Source organism: Pristis pectinata, chromosome 24, assembly GCF_009764475.1.
Source record: "Pristis pectinata isolate sPriPec2 chromosome 24, sPriPec2.1.pri, whole genome shotgun sequence".
In the NCBI taxonomy this organism is placed as follows: Eukaryota; Metazoa; Chordata; class Chondrichthyes; order Rhinopristiformes; family Pristidae; genus Pristis; species Pristis pectinata.
The window spans coordinates 18643919-18671413 of NC_067428.1; the positions used below are offsets into that span (position 1 = coordinate 18643919).

At 41.3% G+C, this 27495-nt stretch overlaps 1 protein-coding gene across 3 annotated transcripts; it reads right to left on the reverse strand.

The window, feature by feature from the left end:
• Positions 1-716: 716 nt before the first annotated feature.
• Positions 717-25553, reverse strand: LOC127582649 (CTD small phosphatase-like protein 2). Of its 3 annotated transcripts, none has more exons than XM_052038134.1 (12): positions 25233-25553; positions 23980-24168; positions 22899-23004; positions 17489-17629; positions 16572-16686; positions 13366-13474; positions 11841-11927; positions 8358-8420; positions 5706-5785; positions 4796-4922; positions 1473-1568; positions 717-1079 (listed from the first exon to the last, which is right to left on the reverse strand). In XM_052038134.1, the coding sequence occupies exons 2-12, from the start codon at positions 24148-24150 to the stop codon at positions 1017-1019; spliced, it is 1158 nt and encodes a 385-aa protein (XP_051894094.1). In that variant the 5' UTR covers positions 24151-24168; positions 25233-25553; the 3' UTR covers positions 717-1016. The 3 variants fall into 3 exon arrangements, with proteins under 3 accessions (XP_051894094.1, XP_051894093.1, XP_051894092.1); XM_052038133.1 differs by having other exon boundaries at positions 771-1079; positions 25459-25531; XM_052038132.1 differs by lacking the exon at positions 25233-25553 and adding an exon at positions 24882-24903 and having other exon boundaries at positions 771-1079.
• Between the last annotated feature and the right edge of the window lie 1942 nt (positions 25554-27495).

Genomic DNA, 27495 nt, shown 5'->3' on the forward strand with positions numbered 1-27495 from the left:
ATTCTGTTAGAAAGTCATCAACTTGAAATGTTGACTGTTTCTCACTCCACAGATGCTGCATGACCTGCTGGGTATGTCCAGCATCTTCTGTTTTTAACTGTATTAACTCAGTACTCTTATCAGGCACACTCCAGAAAAGCCATTCTCCAACCAATTTGGTTCACTCCACATATAATTGGAAATAGTAGAGAACATTGGATACAGCAAAAGGCTGAAACTTCCTGCTCAGCTGATCCAGCAGAGTGACAACACCGGCATCTACTTGTCAATGTGGAAACTTGCCCAGGGATGTCCTTTCCACACACACAAAAAAAAGCAAATTCAATATAGATAATGACTGCCCTACCAAGCTACTCCAAATCAACTTCATCAATATTGCCTTTGGTGAGCAATGGTTTTGGAACCAAATATCCATTTCCCAGGACAAGGAGGAAGTTGTCTGCACAGATACAATAATGGGGAATTGAATTCCTTTCCCCAGAACTTCTGCCTGAGCCCAGTGTCTAAGTCAGTCCGAATCAACTCCTTGTAGTTTTGGCCCATTCACTTTTGGTCAGAGCTTAAACCAGGTCATGATTTGCAAGTAATGTAGCCACAAGGGTCCATTCAAATCCAACAAGTTATCAGTTATTTAAATGTCCACATTATCCAAATCACTTATAGATTCAAATTGAATATTTAACAATCTACTAAGAAAAATCAATTTCTCTTGCAGTAGGCATTAATGTGGCATCCTTTATTTGTAAATTATGGATAAAAGTGATAGAAAATGAATCTAACAGGACACAGGCGATGACTTGGCTAATAAAGTATCTGCATAGCAGTAAAATGGCTGCCCCAGTATAACAATTAGAAGGTGAAACAAGATGTTGTAAGTTTACGTCATGTTCCAGGTAGAGGGTTATTCATTATTCTCTGACAATGTCATTGTGGAACGGGGCACAGTTTTTGGTGTTCATTATAAAAACTTTGGTTGGGAAGGGGAAAAAGACGATCGGTTTTATTGGAGCCACCCTTCAGACCTCCGTTTCTGGCCTGTTGAATTGTTGGTTCATCTGAATGACCGGCCGGACATCATCCTACAAATAAAAACAGTGATTCATACTTTGTAGAACAACCAAAACAGACTGAACAGGGGTCAGATTTGGGATGATGTTCAATTAATCTTTAAGTTGCCCAATTAATTAAAGTTCAGTATATTAGAGAAAACAATTTGCTTTTATTTTGTACCTTTCAACATAGCAAGATGTCCCAAGATCCTTTACAACATTAGAAACAAAATTTTACTTCAAGCCAGAGAGATAGCAGGACAGATTTAGCCAAAGATGTTGGTTTAAAAAGATTCACAAGAGGAGGGATTTAGAAAAGAATTCCAGAAAGTGGAGCCTTGGCAGCCATCTGCAATTAAATTCTGGGATGTACCAAAGGCTAGAAAGCAGAAATATTAGTCTTGGATTCCCACCAACACATACCAGTTGTGCCAGTCTCTGCAAAAACGGGATGAGTTTGCGGAGCTCCTGGTCGCTTGGATTCTTGAACCAGCTTTTGATCTGAATCCCATTTGCAGTCTTGGAGGAGAAAACAGAAATATTTCTAAAGCACATCCACAGATTGGAAAAGCTTATAGAAACTCATTTCAAGAGCAGAATTACCTTACTAAAATGTGGAGATTGCTCTATTAGATCAGATATCAGGACTATCACTGTTCCTGCTCCAATATTGTGCATTAAAGACAGCCAGGGTAATAAATAGCTCTTGCTCAAGATTCTCATGGGTCAAATAATAATTTCAGCTGGACTGCAGAGACATGTATGAATATGTGCATGCAGTTTCATCCCTAAAGTTCCTTTCATCCTTCGACCCCCATCTTCCCACCTGTTTAGACCCCATCCAATTTCTTTTGCAACACTGCCCATCTCAGAGTGGACCAATATTCTAACCCAACCAAGAGCAAAAGAAAATAAAATCAGTGGCTTGATTTTTTGATCAAAAATACTCAGAATAGTCGCAAGCAAAATAAGTTAACATTTCAAAGTACATAGTGATGAAATGTAACCATAATTATATTTAGAATCTAATTCAGTTAAGCTAATCCAGTGTAGCTTTTAAGAGGCAACTTAAAAAAATAGTGGTGTTTAAAATGCACAAGCCAATTTTAAAGGGTTTTGGATGTATCCTGGTGTTTAAAACACTTCCCTCACAATACAGACTGTAAAAATAGAAATAACATGGCATCAAGTTGAGAAGCAAAGTAAGATGGTCAGTTGTCAAAAAAAAATGCCAATTACAAAGAATAGCTGAAATAGAATTATATTTAAAACTTGCAGATTGTGAAGATCAGGAAATTTAGACTGTAGTGTAATGTTGGAAGCCATCAGGGATAGAACATTAAATCTACCCTGAATATGGTAATGAGAGCTAGGACTCCAAACAAGTAAATTAGGAGCAAAACACCAATTAATAGACTCTATTCCAAGCTCTGTTGTGGGCAGAGATTTCCTGGTGGACAGAGGAAAAGATTCAAGAATGTGCCCAAAGCCACCTTGAAGAAATGCAACATCCCTCAACTTCATGGAAACTCTGGCTCAAAAAAAAAATTGGTATGGAATCGAGAACTCCGAGTTCTCGTAATGGAAACATACCAAGGTCCTGAATAAGCAACAGAGGAGGGCACCAGCTCAAACTACCCACCTACTGTCCCATCAGCCACTTCCATGGGGGAAATCTACACTTCCTCACCCCCTTCCAATGGGTTTATCAGTATCTTCAGAACCCACAAGACCAGAAAGGAAGTAAATCATCCTTTATCCCAAGGAACTGCACAAGAGCTAGAGAGAACCAAAGGGGTTGAAATATCCAAAGGGCAATGTCTCGGAATCAAAGACATTTATAACAGAATGCAAGACAATTAGTGTGAAGGTCCTAATCAAGGAACAGCTTGGTCTGCAAGACAGCAAACAAGGCAAAGCAAAGTTCAATCTGCAAAAGGAACATAGCTAATGACAAACAAAAGGAATTTTTAAAGTGATCAGATGTGAGGTACTTCAGGAAACTATTTGTTGGCATGCAAGATCAAAAAGAAAATATGTATAAAAGTGTTGGTCAGAGAAAGACTGCACACAAGCATGAGCAGAAATCACTAGAAAGGTGACCCTCCAAGATATTGAGAAGCAGGCCAGGACTACAGTTCTATGTTTGTTAGATATCGTTTCTAAATACTGGATGCAACTTTCTTAATAAATTCATGGTTTATAACCACTGTAGCTGTACCCATAATGGTTTATTGTTGTCACAAACAAATATCTTGAGTTAAATAAGATATCTTTATTAGTCACACGTACTCAGTGAAATCCATCTTTTTTGCGTGGAGTATTCTTGGGGTGGCCAGCAAGTGTCGCCACACTTCCGGTGCCAACATAGCATGCCCACAACTTCCTAACCTCTGTCTTTGGAATGTGGGAGGAAACCAGAGCACCCAGAGGAAACCCATGCAGACACAGGGAGAACATACAAACTCCTTACAGACAGTGGCCGGAATTGAACCCGGGTCGCTGGTGCTGTAATAGCGTTACGCTAACCGCCACACTACCATGCCTGCCTGTGACAGATCTTGAAAGTAAAACAAAATTACGAATTGGCAAATCTTATAGACAGCTATACCTCACTTCTGTTCCCAAAACAATTCACACCAAATGCATTCAATACAGGTTCACCTTATTCTGGTTTAATAGGACTTAACCACAATCAAGATTAGCTGGCAGTGATGGGACCCTTCTGCCTCTGGTGTGACAGCAGATGCTGGTTGACAATTTCATTAGCACCTTTCATCTCCAAGTGTCTCAAGGGGCCATTCAAACCAAGTCAAAGGGCTGTTTAAATACTGAGGGTTCACAGCTGATCCTGTTGGCAAACCTCATTCAATTTACATTTCCAGAGAGGAGGTTATTAGGTTGATATCATGAGTGGGAAATGATGGTTAATTTCTCTCCCCTCCAGCCGCCTCAGGTCCAGTTACAGCAGACACTCCAATCACTGGTTCACTCAAAAATGACACAAGCTGTGCTTTGGTTCCACTATGCCCGATTCATCTGTACCTGGAACCATCAGAACGATGTCTTACACTGAGCAGGCTTGACCCCCAACTCCCTTCATTTCCCTCAGCCCCAAAGACTTCATTAATACAGGGCCGATTGTAGGATAACTTCACGATGAAAGAAATACATGTTACAAACTGATTCAGTCTTGGAATGACATGTCCAGAGGGGTGGAAGTGAACCTAGAACAGTGGTTTCAGCTATGTCATGTCAGCAAGCCATCATGAGGAGAACACCACACTTGGGACCAATTTCACCAAGAGTTGATAGTGGACACATTTAAAAATATCCAGTGCCATGGATGGAATTCAATGGGGTTGGTGTTGTAGATGAGATCTTCAGCGAGTCTCCTGCTATTAAGATTCACCAGAAAGACTGCAATGCCAGTTCCTCCCATGCCCCCCCTCACCCCTCCAAAACAGGGCAGTAATCGGGCATTATAATTGACTGAGGGTTCGTTTTTCCCCACCCATTGCCCTACCTTGTATTGGATCACTTTCATGAATGTCCAGAAAGATAATAAATATGTGATGCCTCTCACATTTGAAGAGTCAAGGTTACTGATGAAAGATGAAACTCTGTCTTAGGCACCCTGTCAACACAGTCCTCTTGTAAAGCTACACTGCTCAATAATCACAAATCATCACCAAATTTTATTAACCTCAAATACATTGTGATAGAACATCAAATTCCCATCTCACCTGGCCAGCTAAAGCTTCAGCAGAACTGTCTACAAAGACCGTCCTTGCCAGATTCCTTCCGAGGACCATCAGCTCCCTGACGTAGTTCCCCATGACACAGATGCAGTGTTTCCGATACAGACGATGCCTGTAACAAATTCAATTTCACTGATTAGGGACTTGGATTAAATTCAAACTAAGAAGAAAAAGGAAAGGTGTGGGATTGGGGGAGGGAGGAAACTCATTCTTCTGAAACATCTTCTGTCCCAAAGCACCTCACAGCCAACTTTTAATGTAATCATTATTGTAGCACGAGAAATAAGGTAGCCAATAAAGTATTTGTCAAATAGCCACATAATCTATTTCCATCATATTGAGTGAGAGATAACACTTGGCCAGAACACTAGACAGGGCTCCCTACTGCTCCTCTGGAAAATATTTTCACAGGATCTTTTACATCGTCTGTAAAAGTAGGTAATGAGAAATAATGCTTGAACTCCTTAAACTGGAGCCAAACCATTCATCACATGTTTTCAATACAACATCCCCTCAAGTAATCTGGACCAGCTCTGTTGATGCAATATAGGTCAACTCAGGCAAGCATTAAGATAAGAGATTTCTTTATTAGTCACATGTACATCGAAACACAGTGAAGTGCATCTTTTGCGTAGAGTGTTCTGGACAGCAGCTCACAAGTGTTGCCACGCTTCCGGCACCAACACAGCATGCCCACAACTTCCAAACCTGTACGTCTTTGGAATGTGGGAGGAAACCCAAGCACCTGGAGGAAACCCACGCAGACACATGGGGAGAACAAACTCCTTACAGACAGCAGCCGGAATTGAATCTGGGTTGCTGGTGCTGTAATAGCGTTACACTACCGTGCCTGCCCAATTACAAGCAACTTCCAGCACAATTACAAGCAACTTGCCTGATAATCCGCCTTTGTGGGTCCAATATATCCAGCACTTTGTCAGTGTACTCCTTGGTAGCAGACGTGAAGAGGATAATCTAATAGTGAAAGCAGCATTTTATTAGGATGAGTGCAAACTACTGACCAACCAGAATTCCACCAAAAATCAAGAGAGGTTCAAAGTCATGAGCTCTTAACCTGACCTCTGGAATTGTATTTAGGAGATCAATGGCATTGGTCACCAATAGAGGAGGATGAAGGACAGAGCTAGGAACTTTAAACTATTTCTGGCTCCTTCTATACCTGGTAGTGTACTGAACCAGGCAAATGAGGAAGTTGCCATGTTAAATCCACATCATCATCTCAGCTGTACCCTTACCATGAGCAAGTCCCAAATGGAACTCAGCAGGTCAGGCAGCATTTATGGAGACAGAGGGATAGTTGATGTTTCAGGTCAGGATCCTGCATCGGGACCGAGTGTAGAGGGGAGATAGCCAGTAAGAATGAGGTGAGGGGGAGGAATGAGGTGAGAGATAGGTGGAACCAGGTGAGGAGGGGGATGATGGGCAGATGTTATAACACTAGAAGATCATAAAAATATCTACCTAAACCCAAGAGGATAGTTGTTTTATTTCTCTGTCCTGGAAGATTGTGTGGTTGCTAGGGGAGTATTTAGTCAGTGATCCAGATCTGATATATGCTTAGTGACTCCCTATGAATATTTGCTGAGAGACTATCAAACAGTCTTTGAGTGAGGGTGAAATACGCACAGATATGTACAACTGTGGATTAAGAACATGAAATGGAAGAGTTCCTATCCTCTTTACACCCAAATAGCCACATGGATATAGGTTCAGGAGGTCAGTCTCAGTAATTGCTCAGTCAGGGGACAGGTTCAGAACTATGAAATTAATTAACAATTCCTTTGCTAATTATCGTGATATTTGCTAAATATCAGAGGAAATTGCCTAATGAGATAATACACTGAATGGTGAACAAGCCAAATGGATGGTATATTCTGGGGTAGAATCCATTTCAAACACAACCAGTCATCCATTTAAAAAAGGTTTTCTTCCCTACCCCACAGTCAAAGTTTAAATTCAAGCTCATTTACATATCAAGAGCAGTCAAATTCTTATAAAAAATGAAAGAAAAATATTGAGTTTGATTGGTACAGCTGAAGATGGGTTTAATCACATAGCAGTTTTTTTAATCTTTGTCAATCATCCACAAGTAATCCAATTTTTAAATATCTGAAAATGACACAGCTATTCAAGACTTGATAAATTGTGGCATATCAAGCTGTTCAGTTTGCTAAAATGACAAAAAAATACACCCATTGTGTCTTTCCATACAAATAACTCATTTAACTGATAAATCCTTCTTAAAGCCCTGCAAAGGAACACAATTGTTTCAGATGTTTTATACAACATAGGAGGCCATCATCCCATCGAATCGATGCCTGTTCTCAGACCACTCTCATTATCCCATTAATTTCTCAAAACTTTTCTCTTACATGTCAATTAATTCTCACTCACCTACAGGCATTAACATACAAGCCAGCACATCATTGGAATGTGGTAGGAAACCAAAGGACCCAAGGGAAACCCCAAGGGTCCGGGGAGGACATGCCAGCTCCAGACAGACAGCAGCAGAGATCAGGACTGTAGAACAGGTCAGTGGAGCTGGGGCACAAATATTATTTGCTGCACCATGAATTCTTCACAGTGGTTATTTGATTTGGGGGAGTATGGGGGTGCGGGGAGGAGGGAGTGTGGTGGGAGGTTCCGGTGAGGCCAGCTTTGTCAGTAGGACTGCTGTTACTGCAACAATCTGGAACAAGTACAAGTAATGCTGACAACTTGCTGCAGGAATATATGCCCATAGTTCAGCATTTACACCAATTTTGGACAGATTGTGTATGGAGGAGGGAGAAGAATCCAGTGCGACTGAATGGAAACTCAACTCTAATGCATTTGGAGCAACACAAAATGTTGCCTCTTGTTTCAAGATTCCACATCAAACAACGGCAAAGATGCTGCTTGCTTCTTGGTTCAAGTACCTTGAATCAATTTAATACGATCTCAAAAGAGTTTCGATGCACCAAATCATTTGAAGTGAGTAACGTAGTTACTCAGCTGGCTTCAGATGTGCAGTCCAAAGAAATACAAATCAACTAATGGAAGTAAACAGGAGGATGCAATAGTATTACTTCTAGTGAGCAATTTACTCAATAATAAGGTTGACCATTCACCTAGTTACGGGTTAGCCTCGGAAACGAAACATACAAAGTCAAAGTTTGTCCCTGGAAAACATGTGCTTCCTTTTGAAATGTGAATCAAGCAAGAGCTCAAATTCTAGAATAAAATCAAAATAAAACGAGTAATAAAATTGAATATTATTTAAACGAGAGGGGCTTGCAGGGCTATGGAATAGATTAGGTAGTTCATTGAAATGGCCAGCATTAGGTCAATGAGCTGAAGGCCCTCCTTTAATGCATCATCCCATTCGATGAATCAAATTGTTAGGTCTAGAGCAAGTTTCTCTGGCGACAAGATTACAGGCTACCATAAAAGTACAATGTAGGCTGAGAATCTAGAGGGACTCTGGCTGACCATTACTAACTCTGGTACAATACCAAAGGTAGATGGTTCAGTTCACAATTTTTACCTCATAGAACTGCGAGACACTTTCAAGGAATTCCCTGCAGAAAGGCCTCAGCCTCACGTAGACCTGAAAAACAGGAGGAAAAACCCTTGCAAAATCTCTTCAAATGTTTATCTTCAAATTTTCCCTCTTCCACATATCCTCTGCTATATAGTGAGGGCTCCTTGTCCTACACAGACTTCTGTTCAAGCAATTTTAAAATATTCAACCTGGTTTTCAAAGCCTTCCATGGGTCACACCACCCCCACCCCCTACAAATTTCCCAGAGTGCCATGTTCCTCCAATTCTGGCTGTTACTCGACCTTAAATTTTGTCTCTCCATCACTGGCAGCCATGCCTCAAGTCCAGCTCTGGAGCTCTCAATCCAACCCTTCCTGCAAGATATTGGAAATGCTGGACAAACAGCAGGTCAGGCAGCATGTGGGGAGAGAGAAACAAAATTAACATTTCAGCTTGATGACATAGTTTTGCCTCAAAAGCAGGGAGGATATGGTAGAAATGTTAGGCCACAGTTTCTGTATCTGCTCATGGTTGTAGTCACATTATAGAAAAGATGCGATTGGTGTGGAGAGGTGCAGTGGAGATTTCTGATAATGTTACAAAGAATTGAAAATTTTAGCTACAGAGGAAAGATTGAATAGACAGGGTTGTTTTCCTTGGAATAGAAGGGACTCTTAAGTGAAGCATGCAACATTAAGAGGGGCTGGATAGGGTAAATAGGAAAGGCTCATTCCTCTATTAATTCCATCACTAACTCAGGTTTCTGAATACAAGTCCAGTAACTTGAGCATTATGCTACTTTACCTAAAATATGGCTTTATCCAATATGTGGCTTAACCCAAGATGCACCATCTTGATCTTCTCAATATTGAAGTTCATTTGCTAGTTCTCAGCCTGTCTGATCATATTGAAGATGTTAGTCAACTGGGTGTGGGACTACACGATGTGCATTATTAATTTAACTTCATGGTTGTTTGGGTTTGTCTACAGAATTACTGAATGAAGCTAAGCCTTGAGGGGATACTGCCTAAACAATTTGGCCTGTGTTCCTGCAGATTTGAATGATGTCCAAGTGTATAATGTCCCCACTGCACCACTCCCAGCCTTTTTCCCTACCCCCATACTAGCAGGGCCTGCAAATTATCCCTTCTCTCATATCCACAGCTAATGACCAACCTGCTCACTCAGACTGCTGCCCACACACCCCTTTAACATGCAACTGTGCAACATGAATATTGTATGAATGCAATTTTAACACTGTGCAGATCAACTAGACCTTGTGTAGCAGAATGTTGTAAATTACTTGTGCTGAAAAATATTCACTGGCCATCGCCGGTTTCACTGAGACAGTCTGTAACCCACTTGTTCAGCCCTCCTCCAGGACTGCAGAACAATGAGATTTATTTAATGCCTTCTTGTGAACCCTGATAATGGACTATTGAGTCTGACGTTGGATTGAATAGTGGAGTTCATTATCTGGAAACTGCTCGGGATGTCCCCACAACCCACACATAACTAATTGGACACCTGCAACACAGCTCAGTCTGCAGTCAATCCATTGAATAGAGACTTGAGGGTGGGGGCAGTGAAGAAATGGGGATGAGGGCAGGGTGAGTTCTGACACTTGGGAGCTTTTGTCCAAAAGCACAACCCCAGTAATGGAGACTGATCACCAAAGACTTTTGTGGAGCTCTTCCAATTCAGCATCAATCCATGGCAAGGCTCTGCTCTACCTTCCAATACATCAAACATTCTGAACTCTAGTGCTGGAGGAAATCATGCTATCTTCAGGGGCAAGGGGAAGTGAGATAAAGAGAAAAGTAGGGGTGCAGAAATTGTAAAATGTGGCAGGGATGGTGCTTACATTGCTTTAAGACAATTTGGTAGCAGTGAAGTTAATCTGTTACTGGAGTTGGCCAACCTGTGACAAAGTTGGACACTGAATTATTTCAAGAACGTAAAGATGATTATATCCCATAATGGCAACTGGTGGAGAAAGTTAGAGAACTGCATTTTGTGTTGATTTAACATGATTGGGTCCTGAGATATTGCTTGCCTGACTATCTGCCATTCACAATTAAAGATAATTGAATAAAAAAAACTTTCAAACAAAATGATATGTTTTGAAGTGTAATCACTGCTGTGATGCAGGAAACATGGCACCCAATTTACATGCAACAAGCTTTCACAGACAGCAATATGATGAAGACCAATCATCTGATTTAGTGAGACTGACTGAGGGATAAGTATTAGCTCAGTACTCTAGGGCTAATGCCTTTGCACCTTGAAATTGTGCCATGGAATCTTTAGCATCCATCCAAGAGGAAAGATGGGGCCCTTGGGTTAATGACTCATCAGTCCCACAGTATTGCCCTTGGAGCTTAGATTCTGTGTTCATCTCTGCAGTGGGGCTTGAACCCAACTTTTTACCTCCTAGTGTGAAAGTACTAGACACTGATGCACTGCTGATGATGCAAAAGGAAATCTGGTCGTGGCGACATTTGCAGGCTGCGCCCAGAATATTCTATGCAAAAAGATGCATTTCAATGTACATGTGAGTAATAAAGAAATCTTATTTTATCTTATGTTAGTTTGGTCTTACTGTTAATTTAGAGAGGGAACAATTGCCCTCACAGTGTGTGAGGTGCATCTTGTGCTCCCAAGCTGTGATGGATTAGCTGAAGATACTAATTGGATACCTAGTGGTGCGCCACTCTAGTGGCCTGTGAATTAGCTGTGGAGCATCAGAATCACCAGCTGGGAAAGTGTTTCCCAACAGTAACATTGGTGAGAGTAAGACTTGATCTGCTTCACTCTTGGGGACTATTTATAGTTGTCTTTAGGATTATGCAAGTGGTTGTTATCAACAAGGAACAGGTTCCTTGCTGATAACAACCACTTGCATTGTACATCTTAAACGTAGTAAACTATTGCATAGTGCTTTGTGGGAGTGTTAGCAAGCAGGAATTGGCACCAGGTCACACGAGATATCCAGGCGGGACTAAAGGATTAGTCAAAGAGAGATTTTGAGATTCCAGTGAAGCTCATTGTTAACTCAAGGAACAGCATCTCATTTTTCATCTGACCAGTTCTAATGAAAGGCCATCAACCTGTAACATTAATTCAGTTTTTCTCTCTCCACAGATGCTGCCTGACCTGTGTCTCTCCAACATTCTTATTTCAGCAGCTGCAGTATTTGTATCTGCAGTTTCAGGATTATTTTCTGAGAAGAGCCATGAGATAGGGAATTCAGGAGAAAGTTCTTTACCAGAAGGAAATGAGAATGTTACTACCCCTGAGCAAATAACCTGCATTCAAGGGAAAACTCACTAAACACGAGTGGGGGAAGGAATGGACATGTCAGTTGGGAGCAGTGGGAAGGTGGTGGGATGGGAGGCAGTCTGCGAGAAGCACAAACTTTGGCCTGTTTCTGTGCTTCTACACTACACACCGAAACACTAATTCTAAACTCCAGGAATGACAAACCTGATAGTTTTTATCTTGAAAGTGGACAGGAAGTACAAAATCCGTATCCTCCATGGGAGTCATCTGGCAATGAACGAGCGTTTCATCCTACAGTTCAATGAGAGATATCAAACAGCAAATGACTTCAGTGAAGTTGTAACAGGATGAAAATTGTTAACCATGAAAGAGGTTCTCCATTTTTGTGCCTTAGAAGAATGAAAATGCCATATTTGGTCGTGGATGATGGGGAAGGAAGGGTCGTTTCTGTGGATGGGATTCTCAGGATAGTAACACCAAGTGCCTTCAAAATGCACAGGAAGCACATAGAACAGTACAGCACAGGAACAGGCCCTTTGGCCCATGGTGTTGTGCCAAACTAATTAAACTAGTAATTAAATACCTAACTAAACCAATCCCTTCTGCCTACACAATGCCCACGTCCCTCCATTCTCTGCACATTCACGTGCCCAAGAACCTCTTAAAAGGGCTCTATTGTACTTGCCTCCACTACCACCCCTGATAGCACATTCCAGGCACCCACCACTTTGGTTAAAAAAAACTTGCCCTACACATCTCCTTTGATCTTACCCCCTCTCATCTTAAATGCCTGCCTTCTAGTATTACATATTTTGACCCTGGGAAAAAGATACCGGTTGTCTACTCTAGCAATGCTTCTCAATCTTATTAACTTCTATCAGGTCTCCCCTCAGCCTCCACTGCTCCAAAGAAAATAACCCAAGCCTTTCCAACATCTCCCCATAGCACACTCCATCTAATCCAGTCAGCATCCTGGTAAACCTCTTCCACACACTCTCCAAAGTCTCCACATCTTTCCTATAATGGGGCAACCTCAATTGAATTGAATGCAATACTACAGGTATAACAAAAGAAAATACAAGGCAGACATTGCAAATCCTCAAACGCTCACACCTGCAGCTTGGGGTGGCAGTGGGGATGGGGGTAGGGAAGGTGGTTATGCTACAACACTGTTCTAGGGTACAAACCCCTTGTTCTGCACCAAGGGGTTTCTTCATGGATAGGACCAAGTACAAAAAGAGACAAGGTGTACCTCCTGCCCCAATTCAAATCAGAAGGAAACCACCCAGTGAAATACACAAGTTTAACGAGGACCTGCACGTAGAGTGATAGAGTGAGACACAGCAGGTGACCAGTAACCACCACCCCCCGCCCCCCACACCATCCTGGCTCCTACTGTAATCTTAATTCTGAGTGGGACTTGAACCCACACCTTGTGGCCTGAAGATGAGAGAGTGCCAGATGAGGGGATTCTGGGACAGACACTATCCAGAGTCATTCAGCCCAACACTGATGGAGATGTTGACACTGCAGTACTGTCCTAGCCAAAAAGGGACAGGAGCTCACTCCAGTCTCCATGCAGCCAACCTGTCATCAATCAAACATTGATCTCAGCTCATCAGTGCAGATACTTCATTCCCAGTGGGATTATAGCTCAGACACTTGTCATCAGGTGGAATTACTTTGGGGTAGTTTTATTTTACTTACTGAAACACAATAGGAAACTTACCAGCCCCAGAACAAGTGAATAATCAGGGACACTGCGGGTTTTCAGAGGAAGAGTGGATTTTTGAAATGTCTTTTCTGTTGAGCTTTGCAACTCCTTGACGAATCTTTGCCTGAGGGAAACAAAATAATATCCAGAATTTCTGTTTTAAAAATGACCAAAATGATCCACTTAATCTTGCATTCACAGCTGGTATTACTGACTTCCGAGTACTACCAGAATAAAGAGTATTTAGCCCAAACATTTAAACTACTACTGAGTGAATTCCAAGCTGAAGAGGTGCTAGGAAGAGAATATTTTCTCCCCCTCAGTGACTTAAATCAATTTCAGATCAGGTGATGACTTGCATGTGGTGCCTCTGTTTAAGTGACTATTATAGATTTGAGGGTGGAGATCTCAGTGGCCTGATCAGCATTCCTCCCACAACCACCTCTACTAATTGCCTGTGCTTCAGACAGAAGATTATGGGTTCAGGTCTCCAGAGATTGGAACACAAAATTCTACCCCAATATTTCAGCACTCTACTAAGGAAATGCTAAACTGTCAGAAGTGGCATATTGTGGATGCAATGTTCTATGGAAATCTGATTCTTCTCTCAAGTGGATGCAAGAGATCTCAGCACACAATTTTAAGGTAAAGCAGTGGAGTTCCAGCCCAGTGTACTGACCAATATTTACTTTTAAATTAACACCACAAAAATCCATTTTCCAGTGATTAAAGCTTCGCTGTTATTGAATCTTGCTGTGTACAGATTGGCAATGACATTTCATAGACTAGCATAGCCTTCACACTTAAAGTGTAAGTCATTGGTTATAAAGCATCTTGGAATGATCAAACACTGAAAAATGCTAGAGAAACGTAAGCCTCTCTTTTCCAATGATCAATCATTCTAAGATGTGATACTCATTGTAGCCACAGTTTCCTGGACAAATTACATTTTCAAGCAATATATTTTGTTCAAGTATTTATTGATTCAGGTGGGTTGTCAGAGGACAGGAGAGCCCCAAATGTTGCACACTCAGGATAAATCCAATAATTACAAACCAGGTAGTTTCATCTTGACGGTGGGAGAAGTTCGGGAAACAATAATGAGGAACAGAATTAGCTGTAACTTGTATTGATTAGGGAAAAGGGCTGGACTCCAGTTAATATGGTATATCTGGGCTTCTAAGAGGCAATTAATGGGGTGCCACATATTAGGGCTGTCATCAAGATTGAAGGCCAGGGAATGCAGTGGATAATAATGGCACAGAGAATTGGCTGAACAACAGGATACAGGACAGATAAAGGAGGCTTTTCCAGATAGGAGAGGGGAAATGCACAGTGGAGTTTCCCAGGGATCAGTACAATTACCACTGATTTTCTTAATACATTAATGATTTGGATTTGAGTGTACAGGGCACAATTTCCACATTTTCAGATGGCACAAACCCTGGAGGTGTACTAAACTGCAAGGAGGAATTCCAGGTTTTATGGGCTGGTGGAATGGACAGATAGGTGGATGGTGAAACACAAAGATGACAAACGTGAAGTGTTACACTTTGGTAGGAAAAATAAGAGGAAACATGAATAAAATGATTCTAAAAAGGGACACAAGAACTAACCGGGGGATATACATGCTTAGATTGTTGTAATTGGTCAAAAAGAGCACGTGGGATCCTTGGCTTTATTTTGTGTACAAGAGCAAAAAGTTATGATGAACCTTAATAAAACAGTAGTTCAGCCTGCTTTTGGGCACTACACTTTAGGAAATATGTGAAGACTTTGAGGATTGTGAAGTTGAATGGCAAAAGAACCAAAAGTGACACAAGGAAATTACTTTTCTTAGAAAAAATAGTGGTTGTGTACTGGAATGCACTGCAAGGGAAAGCAGTGTTGGTGGATTCAATCGTAGCTTTCAGGGGAGAGCTGGACAAGTATCTGGAAGGAAAGAATTTGCAGGGCTCTGGGGAGAGGGCAAAGGATTGGGACCAGCTGAATTGCTCGTGTGTAGAGTTGGTCTGGGCTCAATAGTCTGAATGACCTCCTCCTGCCCTGTAGCCATTCTGTGATTGTACAGAAAGTGCTTCTAAATCTTTCAGAAAGATAAAAGGCACTGTGTGTCTTCAACCACAGTGCAGAATGCAAGCTGGTAACAGTCACTTAACCTTAACATGAAGTGACATTTTAATTTACCACACCACCAATCCTTGTGATAGTCAGCAATTATGACATCCTTACTGTACGTACCGTGGGAATAGTATAAACACACTTCCTTCTGGATATGCAATTTAATTCATCACAGACTCACTCACACAGCAGATGGTGACTCTTGCAAGCATGAGGGTAGGGTTCAAATTCAATTGTCCCAGTGTTTAATTAGAACTCTACTAGCTTCCAGTGCACCCCTATCAGCTCTCCACCAGTCAGGGTGAACTTCTATATTTATGACTGAACCCAATCCTCCAGAAGAGTTCTTCCAGCTCCAGACCAATGCATCTTTGATTCCTTTGTTTTAAGGTTGAAGATTCTTATTTGAACTCCTTAACTCTCCTGCTAAATCCCTCTGTTTTGCCAACTACCTTGAAAACCCTCCCAGAAGGAATAAAAACCTCATTTCCAATTTATTGTTCAGTGTCTTTGTTCATATTCAGTTCTTTTAAATCCCCTTATGCCTTCACTTAGGCATAGAGAATCATAATGCATTAAGGAAACCAAGCAATAAAACAATAATGATCCAATTGAACGCCAGGGCAGATTTGAAGCGTTCTGTGATCAATTTTGTTGTTCATTTTCTCCCCTGTAATCATCTCTCTTTAGAGAAAGTCAGAGATAAAGCACCTTTTGGCCTACCAAGTTCGTGTTGACCATCAAGCAGCCATTTACAATAATCTCACATTAATACCAGTTTTAATTCTCTCTTCATTTTAAAGCAATTATTTTAAAATTAATGCTCAAATGTTGGTGGAAATTAAGCTTTGCAGTTTGTTTTTAAATCAAAAAATTTAAAAACAGAAAATGCTGGAAACTTGCAGGTCAGGCATGTTTTTCGCTTTCAGCATCTGCAGTTTTCTGATTTTCATTTTATTAAACATTTTGCAGATTGATCAATTAGATTTTTCCTCCTCCCAATTGACAAGTTTCTTGGCAGATCCAAAGCTCACCAATTTAATTTTGACCAGGTCAACATCTCCTTTCAGGGGGTGTTAGAAAGCCCACCCAGTACTCACTGATTAAAGAGCTCTTTCTTGTCATAAAGGGGGGTCTCCTCCATTGAGAAATTGATGGAGAAAGTCATCTCCAGAGGCATCGAGCTTCTGTATGAGTCTCTATTGGTCTCCACGTCTGTTGGAGCAAGGAAAACTTTTATCACACTGGTGGTAAAAGGCAGAAGACAAAGGAACAAAACCATTCTTACAAGTACCTCACTGGCTGCAGACCATAACTTATTCATGCAAAATTCACAGGAGACCTGATAGAACGGGAGTGTGCCGTCTAATTTGTAAATGATCAAAAAAAATGTCAGAAAAATGGATGTACTCTCTCTAAAGATTACGGAAATGTGGAAGTGTTTATCAAGAGGTGGTGCAATTCTTCATGAAAGACCGGAGGAGGGCATATTAATCAATGTGCTGCTTGACCCAGTGGCACCCATCTTCTCTCCAACTAAAGCCTCCTGCAGCTGATACTCCTGGGCAGTCCCTCAGCCAAGTAATAGTCAGACCCAACTCTGCTTGTAGATTCTCTGATCAAATGGGAACAGGAACTTCTAAAATGAGTAACAATAATCACTATTCCAAACAACTTGAGATTAATAAAGATCTGCATTTCCAGTGTACAATCTACCAGGACAGGCAGTGAATTGAATAATCCTAAACCCTAACTTTCCCCAAAAATTCAAGTCCCATTTGACTTTTAAGTGAAAATGGATAAATTTGAAATTAAGATCTGGGACTACAGAAAGAGGAGGGGACAGTAGGAAATAGGTACCCCAGAAACTGACCCTGCACTCTCTCTGTGGACATTTTTGTACTAACTTATTGGTGACAGGCAGCATCTCCAAGTTTGCTAAACAAATTATTCCAAAGACAGAAGATATTAAAACAAATCCCACTTCTAGCTTCATATTCAAACACCCTGGACTTACCAGGGGACACCGAAGGGGAGATCGGAAAGGAAGGCAGGTTCTGGTTGGTGTTGTGGTCATTCCTAGTTACTGGCCCCTGATGTTCCTCCTGAAACCTCACCTGTGTGTTGGATTTTGTTGCATAGGAAGTGGATTCAAATCCTGGAAGTAATAAAAAATCTATGTAAAAAAAAAATCACAGGGTTTAAAGTGGAGACAAAGAAGTGATAAAATTGTTCCCCAAGAAGAGGAACAGGCTACATGATGTTTTAGTGCAGAATCATGGAAAATTTGACACCAGAAGGCTTTTGGCCTATTTGTGCGAGCTGAAAAAAAATTACTTGGCCTAATCCCACCTTCCAACAGCAAGTCTATAGTCTCGCAGGTCACAGTTGTTCAAGTACACATCCAAGTACCATTCAAATGTGATGAAGGTTTCTGGCACGACCACACTTTCTGGCAGCGAGTTGCAGACCCCTACCAACTACTGGGTGAAAAAAATCTAGTCTACTGCATTTGGGCGTTCATAATGTGGTCTCCTTGTCATTGGAGAAGCCAGGTTACTTTGCTGACCACCAGTGCTCAGTCTGCAGGAATGATCCTGAACTTGTTGCACACCACCTTAATTCTCAATCTCACTCACATTCTGTCGCAGCCTCCTCCACTGCAATAGTGTGGCCCAACATAAACCAGAGGGACAATGTTTTAACTTCTGTCTAGGCACTTTGAAACCTTCTGGAATGAACATTGAATTTTTCAACTTCGGGTAAACTGTTTTCTCATTGTTTCCCATATTATCTTTACGCGCCATTCCTACAAAATGCCTCTGTCAGTACTCATGCTCCCCATCACCTGATCCATCATAACCAATCTCAATAGTCTTTTGTCTTACAGCTCACTCCTCTCCAGCTCCGCTTTAAAAACTGACACCCCTCCACTCTCCCCCCAGTTCATAGGTCCCTGACCCAAAACTCTCACTGCTTTCTCCTTCCACAGCTGCTGCTCGTCTGGCTGAGTCCTTCCTACGTTGTTCCTCTCTAGTATTGCATACATTGAGCAAAATTTCCTTGTTCTTATTTTTAATACTTTGGCTAATAAAGGATAACATCCTCTAGTGAAGAGTTAATTAAAAAAATGCAGGTACTGGAAGGAAAGAAAATGCTGGAAACACTCAGCAGGTCAGGCAGCATCTGTGGAGAGAAGCAGTTAGCACTTTTGGTTCGGGACCTTTCGACAATCCTCTCCAGATGTTTACAAGGAGGCTTTGGAAAGGTTGACTAGGCTGGGGCTAACTTTGCAGAGTCCAAATTCAGGCTCTAGGTTGATGCAATGTGGTCTATCAGATTCTGTTTCAATGCAGTGGTCTTGGTGCAAATGAATGGCTTGTTAGGGCATTTAAGAATCAACCATGTTACTTCCACAATAATACAGTCATTTTCTGGTCATAATTGAATTAAACTTCCACATAGTGGGGTTTGATCACAGGTCTCTGGACTCAGAATTATACATCTGTAAAACCTTCAGACCACCATGTCCATACCAGCCATCGAGTTTGACCTATTTTAAGCTCATTTTACAGCACTTGGCACATGTCCTTCTATTCTATGGTGTTTCAAGTGCTCATCTAAACACTTAAATAAATTGAGAGTATCAGCCTCAGACAATGCTTTCCAGATTACAGCCACCTTCTGGTGAAAAGAAATCTTTCTCAAATCCACTCTAAATTTTCTACCTTAATCCTAAGCCCTCTGGGACCTCTGCTTAGGTAAAAAGTTTCTATCAACCCTCTGTCCCTTACAATTTATGTTCTAGCTGATGAAGTCGAGCATCCCACATGACTTCTTACTCACTCAAGCTATAAATACTGCTGCCTTCAGATATCCTTGGACATGTACAGCAAGTCCCTCTGTTCATCAATACTTTCTCAGGTCTGACCATTCATTGTGTATTATTAGTCTTTTCAAAATGCATCACCTCACGTTTTTTGCAATTAAATTCCACCTGCCATTGCTCTGCCCATCTCAATGTTATTCTGTAGCTGCAAACTACCTTCTTCATTACTACCACCACCAATTTTTTCATGACTTCTGCCAAGCTACCAATCATACCTCCTTCATTCACATCTAGCTCATTGATGCAGATAACAAATAGCAGAAACCTACCACTGATCCTTGTTAGTACACCAGTGGTCACAGGCTTCCAATCACAAAATATGCCTTGGTTATTCCTATCTCCCATTACCAAGCCAATTTCTGATCTAATTACCAAACTGTTCTGGATCCCATATGCTCATACCTTTTGGCTCACTCTCCTATTGAGACCATGTCAATGTAGACCATCCTCATGGTCATACCCATCTCTTTGAAAAATTCAAATTAGTCAGACAGGATTTCTCTTTAAGCTCTGCTGATTAGCCCTGACCAATCCCTGCCTCACCAAGTGCAGATTATTCTGGTTCCTCAGAATTATTCCCATTGATTCCCCTACTGCTGATGTTAGACTCAACCAGCCTGTAACTACCTGGCCTATCCCAGTCAGTATCACATTTCCTGTCGTCCAGACAAATATGGTCAGAGCCCCCCAATCTCCTCTCTTGCCTCTCACAGCAACTTGATAAACCTCATCAGGCCCTGGAGATTTATCCACCTTCAAGTCCCCAAGTAATGTTCTGGAATCCCACCACCAAATTCCTCTATCCAAATTCTCCAACTACAATATCCTTTCTCATAGTGAATACATAAGTATTCATTTTAGACCTTACTTACCTCCTTTGGCTCCATGCAGTTTGCCCCTTTGGTTCCCACTCATTCCCCGGTTACCCTTAATATACTAAAAAAAAAATTACTTTGGGAACTTGCCACCTGTGCCATTTCATGGCCCACCTGCCCATACATTTTCTTTATTCCCTGTTTTCTGTTCTATATACCGCCATAAGTACCATTTTTTTCCTACTTATCCAATCCTCAATATCCTTTGACACCCAGGATTCCTTGGACTCATTGACGTTGCCTCTCACCATTACAGGAACATGCTGATTCTCAACCTTCAATTTTTGAATAACTCCCATTGGTCACATGTAGATTTATCTGCAAAGAGCTGTTCCCAGTCCACTTCTGCCAGGTCCTGTCTTCTCATAATGAAATCAGCTTTCCCCGATTCCGGATCTTAATTTACAGCTATCCTTGTCCTTCTCTATAATCACTACCTCTGAAATGCTCAGTCATCAACACCCACCATGTGCCCAGCTACCATCCCATAGATTACATCCAGTTCTGCTCTGTCTAGTAGGACTATCCAAGCACTCAGAAAGCTGCCTTGGATGCACTTTAGAATTTCCATCCCCTCTAAGTATTTTACAGTAAGGTGATCCCAATTACTACTGAGGAAGTTGAAATCCCCTACTACTACCATCATTTCTGTGATTTAACTATGTATCTGCTCCTCTATCCCCTGCTGACTGTGTGGAGGCCTCTAGTACAATCCCAGCAGAGTAATTGCCCCCTTTTTGTTTTCAAGTTCCACCCATATGTCCTAAATTGGAGAACGTTCTAGTATATCCTCACACCTTACTGCAATAATAGACTCCTTGAATAATATTGCATTGCCACCTCCACTTTAACATTTCCCCCTCCCCCCCCAACCCCCACGCTTCATGCATGAAGATTTGATATCCTTTAATATTGAGTTCCCAGTCTTGGCCATGTTTATCCATGTCTCCATGATAGCAACAATATCATATTCCCAAGTGTTAATCAACACCCTCAATTCATCTGCCTTACTTGTCAGTCTCCTTGCATTAAAATAGAAGCAATACAGCCTTGCATTTTTCTCAAGTATATGTATGCTCTGTCTACTAGACCGATTTAGTTTTCCCTTTATATATAGCTGTGCTCCTTTGACAGAAGGCAGAGCTCAAAAGAGGTAGGGAGTCTACTTTGTGTCCTATTTCTCCTGCCAAATTAGTTTAAACTCTGCCCAACAGTACTTCAAATCCCTGCTGCAAGGATAATAGACCCATTCTGGTTCAGGCACCATCTTCCCCAGAAACATACCAGTGATCTTTCTAAAGCCCTTTCTCTTGCGCCATCTCTTCAGCCATACTTTTACTTCTATTCCCATACTCACTAGCACAAGGCACCAGAGGGTTAAAGGAAGGAGTTCCACTAATTGGGGCCATGGCAGCTGGAAACATAGCCGCCACTAATGGCCCGATTAAATTCGGTGAAGTACATTTGTCCAGGTTTCTGGATCATTTTTCCTGCAGCTTAACTGCTGTGACACCACCACATCCAAAAACATATATAATAAAATTGTATGCTATAAGAAGCACAAGACCAAATACTAAGCCCTTTGGAACCTCATTGATACCAGCCTTTCTACCATTGAAACAATTTTGGATCCAATTTGCCATTCTCTATCGGATCCCAAAGGCTTTTACATTTTTGACCAGAGCACCATGTGGGACCTTGTCAAAAGTCCTGCTAAAATCCACATAGACTGATTCAACAAGCCCTCCCTGTAAGGACTGAAACAAGTGGAAGTCAAGTTTCACAGGGAGCAGCTGAGACAGATCTGTTCACTAAATAGCAGGCATCTGGTTAGAGTTCAGGCTCCACCTGAATGGTTAATGGTGCAGCAAGTTCAAAGGGCTGCAAGGTCTACTCCTGCTCCTATTTCTAATGTTGTTATAGCCGAAGGATAGGAGAGACAATCAACTAAGCAATGTGAACAGTGTCTGGGTATCATCCTCCATTCAGATTATATTGAGCAAATAATGCACCCACTAAAACAATGGCAATTGTGGGATATTTGCAAATGAAGTTACAATTCTACGAAATTACTATCATACCATAGAAAGCATCCTATCTGGATGTATCACAGCTTGGTACAGCAACCGCTCTGCCCAGGACTGCAAGAAACTGCAGAGAGTTGTGGACACAGCCCAGTGCATCACGGACACCAGCCTCCCCTCCTTGGACTCTGTCTTTACCTCTCATTGTCTTGGCGAAGCAGCCAGCATAATCAAAGACCCCACACACCCAGGGCATTCCATCTTCTCTCCTCTTCCATTCGGTAGAAGATACAGGTGCCTGAGGGCACGTACCACCAGACTTAAGGACAGCTTCTACCCCACTGTGATAAGACTATTGAACAGTTCCCTTATATGATGAGATGGACTCTGACCTCATGATCTACCTTGTTGTGACTTTACACCTTATTGCACTGCACTTTCTCTGTAGCTGTGACACTTTACTCTGTACTGTTACTGTTTTTACCTGTACTACCTCAATGCACTCTGTACTAACTCAATGTAACTGCACTGTGTAATGAATTGACCTGTACGATCGGTATGCAAGACAAGTTTTTCACTGTACCTTGGTACAAGTGACAATAATAAACCAATACCAGTACCATTACCCAGACTCCCTACCTCTCTTGAGCTCTGCCTTCTGCAAGTGTTTTCTTGGTATTCTTGTGGCTCTGGGTGTAGTTGTGAAGGAACCAGATGTATTACCAAATGTCACATCTTGCCCAGTCTGGTCCAGAAAGGGAAAGAAATTGGAATTAAATTAGCAAAAATAAAAGTAAAAGTACTTTCACTGTCCCTCACTCTCCACCCTTCTCTCGTCAAGAAATCTCTGGTCAAAAGAATTAAGATAAACAACAAGATCACCTCTGAAATAAAGTCCAAACATCTTCAGAAGATGACTATCTCGTTATTTCCTGTGTGGCTTAGCTGGTATCACGCTCACCTCTGAACCAGAGGTTTACGGGTTCAAGTCTTACGCGCAAGACTCAAGGCCAAAAATCTAGGATGACACTGTCAGTGCAGTATGGAAGGACTGTTTCACTCTTAACCTGCAGTACTTTCAGACGAGATATCAAACAGCACAGAAATTGCTCTATGACACTTTAATAACATTAAAGCATCCTGCCAAGTTCCATGCACCCATAACTCCAGTATTCTCTGACCTACATTGACTCCTGGTTTGGCAACTTCACAAATTTTAAATCCTTATTTTTGTTTTCAAATCTCTTCATAATTTCATTGCTCACTACTTCTTTAAACTCCTTCAGCTCTTTATCCTTCCCACAATGTTGCACCCCTCTAATTTTAGACTTTCATACATCTCTAAATTCCAGCCTATTGCACATCACCAAATCTAATTAGGCCACTACTGGCGGCCACGTCCTCGGCCACCATGATCGCAAACTCTGAAACCACCTCCTTAAACCTATATAGAACCTTGAAAAAGGATTCTACCCACACTTTTGGTCATGATCCAACATCTTCTTGTATGGTTTGCTGAGAACTCTCCTGTTAAGCACCAGGTGCTTCATAATGCAAATTGTTGTTATATTTAGGAGGCAAAAAGGTGCCATGTTATGCAAGTATGTAGTTAGTGGTAAAAAGATGACACATATGCAAATTGTCATTGTATTTGAAGTATCAAAAACAAATCACTGAAATAATTCATTGCACAAAAATTAGAGGGAAATTCCTTTCTCACCCTTGATGAAGCTCTGCGTGTTGCTTTTCTTGCTGAATGTGCAGTCTTTGAAGGGTCACCAAATTCTCCTCCTCCTGGTGTTTCCAGAACCCCATCTCGACTCCTAGTGCAGCGTGGAGTCCTAGGGGTGGAAGGATTTGCTGATGTGGCTTTGCCAGACCTCAGGTTCATTCTGCAAGTAGTGGCTGGCTGGATCCAAGGGGAATGGATGTGGAGGAAAGGCCAGATACTTAGTGATGGTTAACAAGCACTTGAAATTGCAGATTTGAAAAGAATTAAGTATATTAAGTAATGTCCCATTTCTGATACACTAACAGCTACAATAAAAATACAAAGCTCCATCCAAAATATAAACCACCTTCTCTTGATTGGATTTAAATTTAGCTCTTTCAAGACCATTTAATCTATGGACATCATTATCCCTGAATATCTAAACTTGAGAACATCAATGTGCCCAGTCAGCTAAAAGGTTAACACAGAAACATAAGTAGGGTCTTTAGCACCTTTAATATATTCTATTAGATCATATTATGAAGCTTAGAGCCATTCATTCGTTTTTATTTCCACACCCTTTGATATTATTACTCAAGTTTAAAAAAATCTACCCATAGTCCAGAAAATTTTCTATTGACATGCTTCTCCCCTATTCTGCACCTCCTATTCCTGTCTCTGGTCTTGATACTTTTTTGGGGGCATTTTTGTTTTTCATTTACTTTCGCAATGGAAAGCATATTTCTTGATGGTCTCATACTAGTTTAGGAAAGCCCCCTGTTCTGGATTCTATCATTAGAGGTAATCAGAAACTAATCTATCTACTTAATATTTTAAAGTATGGCAATTTGAAATTCTTCAGTTTTTTTTAAATTTAGGGAATATAAATCAAGTTTTACAGTACATCATACCTACACCTTCTCTTCAAAAAAGATACCCAGCTGATCCTACTCCCTCATCCTTCCTACATAGCCCATGTGTTTTCTATGCTAAATATATACCAGCTCCCCTTGAAAGGCTATGCAACCTCTCCATCTTATCTATGTGCTATGAAAGAGTCCTCAATTCCCACAATGACCACATTAGCCACCTCAGAACCCACAAAACCAGAAGTCATCCTCAATCCCAACAGAATAAAAGATTATTGAACTAGTACATCATCCTCTAGTGAATTTGCTCCATCATTGAGGGGCTACAATGACAAACTTGAACTAATAGTGAAATGGAGCTGCAGTTCAGACACACCTGTGTCTTTGTATTACCTGCCTAATGCCTGGATGATGAAATACAACACTACCAGCTTCACTGAGTTTAAACCTAAGTCAGTCCAGCAAAAATAAAACCTCTCATTTCCTTCCAGCTTCAAGACTATATACTTAATTACTCCTGGTCTCCACCTGAACAGTTCAACTCTTTTGCTTATAGATTGTTTTTAACCCTTTCCTACTTCATGAGCTCTTTTTTCAACAATTTGACATACAAATTAACCTTCTACTAGCTGTCCAGCTGAAATGAGAAAAATGTACAACTCAAGATATTTTATATCCTCCTTGTATTTGAGCAAATCCTTGCAATCTGATCCCTCATTAGTCAGGGTAATCCAGTGTTCAAAAGGTTAACCAAAGTGCCCTGGACTGACCATACTCAATTGCGATTGGCTTGAGGCTAATACCAATTAATTTTGCACTAAAGCATCTTGGTAGAAGAAAGCAGATTTCTCCAGTGCTTGGAGTTCAACTGGTTTTCTGCCATGAGGGACTTTGTATCTGGGCTGATCACAGAAAGAAAGGCCTTGGATAGGTAGAAGGCATGAGATGTTAATGGCTAAAGGGATGATAGAGTTAAATGGATTGGAGTAATATTCGGGATAAATAAGACAATGAAAGGTCAGACTGGAAGGGGTGTAATTATCTGAAATTACCAGAGGAAGGTGGAGTGAAGGCTGGAAATTAAAATAAAAATGTTGATTATCTGAAATGAATGAAGCCAGAAGGCTGTAATATGCCAAGTTGGAAGAAGAGGTGCTGTTCTCTGAGCTTATGTTAAGCTTCTTTGGAATGGTATTTGGAAGTCAAGGACTGGGGTCAGAGGGAGTGAGGCTGAGAAGTGGGCAACTGAATGCTCAGGCCCACAATTGTGGGCTTGTCCAGGGAACACATGATTACAGTCCAGAGCAATTTATTTCAACATCTTTTCCTTTCTTTAAAAAGGCTGACTACAATCCTGGTTAGTTTAGTATTCATCTGGCATTGTCCAACTCTCAAATTCTCAGCAGTCCACCAATTGTAAGATTTTCTACACTCGAACAGGATAAAATTTCACAGAAGATTCTGATTGAAAGAAGCAGAATGAGCAAATATTTACTTGTCACCCTTGAGAAACTTGTATTAGGAATCTTTGTTATGTGTGTGGATGGGAAGTGTGCCAAAAGATCATACTACACTGAATTGGTGAGTGCTCACTGCATGCCTCTGAAAATGATGCATAGCCACTTGGATCTACACACAAATAATACTAGTGAAGAAGGTGTAAATGAGGCATTTTCCATCCACAACAACATAGCGATTGATGTCGTGGACTAGCCTCTAGAGGGTACAGTAGAAGCAGGTTGGTAGTGGACCTTTGTCTTGCAGATGTTGAGTGTAAGGCCCTTCCTCTCAGTGAGCAATGGCTTGAGGCTCTACATCCAACCTTGCATATTACAAGTGCCTTTTGCATATTGCAATGGCTGAGATTTAGGTGATGTTCGTCCTGGGATGTAGTCACCACAGATTGAGCAATTTCCTGTTGGTTCTGAAGATGAGCTCCATTCCCATGGGAAGTTTGTCAGAGGTGAGGTACAGCACTGCAGTGAGTGCCACTGTACACCTCCACAATCCAAGAATAAATGTTCATAGTGATGCTCTGGAAAAAGTCCCCACTTCTCAGTGAAGCTGAGAAGATTCATGGAAATTCACCATCACCTTCAATGTGCCAGCATAACCTTTGGTTGATTGAGGACAAGCATCTTTGAAGATAAAGAATTCAAACCAGGCACAAACCTCGTGGCCTGCCAGAGCGTAGTGAACTGTGCCTTCCTATATACTTCTGAGACCTATCTACAGCAGGTACCTCAAAGTAATGGAAATATACCATCAACATTGTCTTAATCCACTCCGTTGGGCAGACACATTGTTTGTATGCCCCACAGCAGACTCCTGAAACAGACATTCTAGTATGAGCTCTGTTTCAGGAAGACATTAGCAGATGGACAGAGGAAAAATGTAATGATATGCTCAAAGGTTCCTTGAAAAAAATACAACATCTCTTTGGAAATCCCTGTCCCATAACTTCATAATATGAAGGAGAAGTATTTGGGGTGGCACTGAGAACTGAGTCCATGAGGGTCAGGAGCACAGAGAAGCTCTGTGTTAATGGCATAAGGAGCAGACACCTCATTAACTACACACCCACTATCCCATTAGGATCCTCCTGCTCCACCTGTGGAAGAATCTGCAGTTCCCATGTTGGCCTCGTCAGAACCAT

Excerpts from the sequence above, each read along its gene's own strand:
- LOC127582649 (XM_052038134.1), bottom strand. The coding sequence starts at position 24,150 with ATGAACCTGAGGTCTGGCAAAGCCACATCAGCAAATCCTTCCACCCCT. Across the intron at positions 13,475-16,571 it reads AAGAAAGAGCTCTTTAATCA|GCAAAGATTCGTCAAGGAGT; the intron begins GTGAGTACTGGG and ends TGTTTCCCTCAG. Across the intron at positions 5,786-8,357 it reads GTGTCTCGCAGTTCTATGAG|ATTATCCTCTTCACGTCTGC; the intron begins GTAAAAATTGTG and ends TTTCACTATTAG.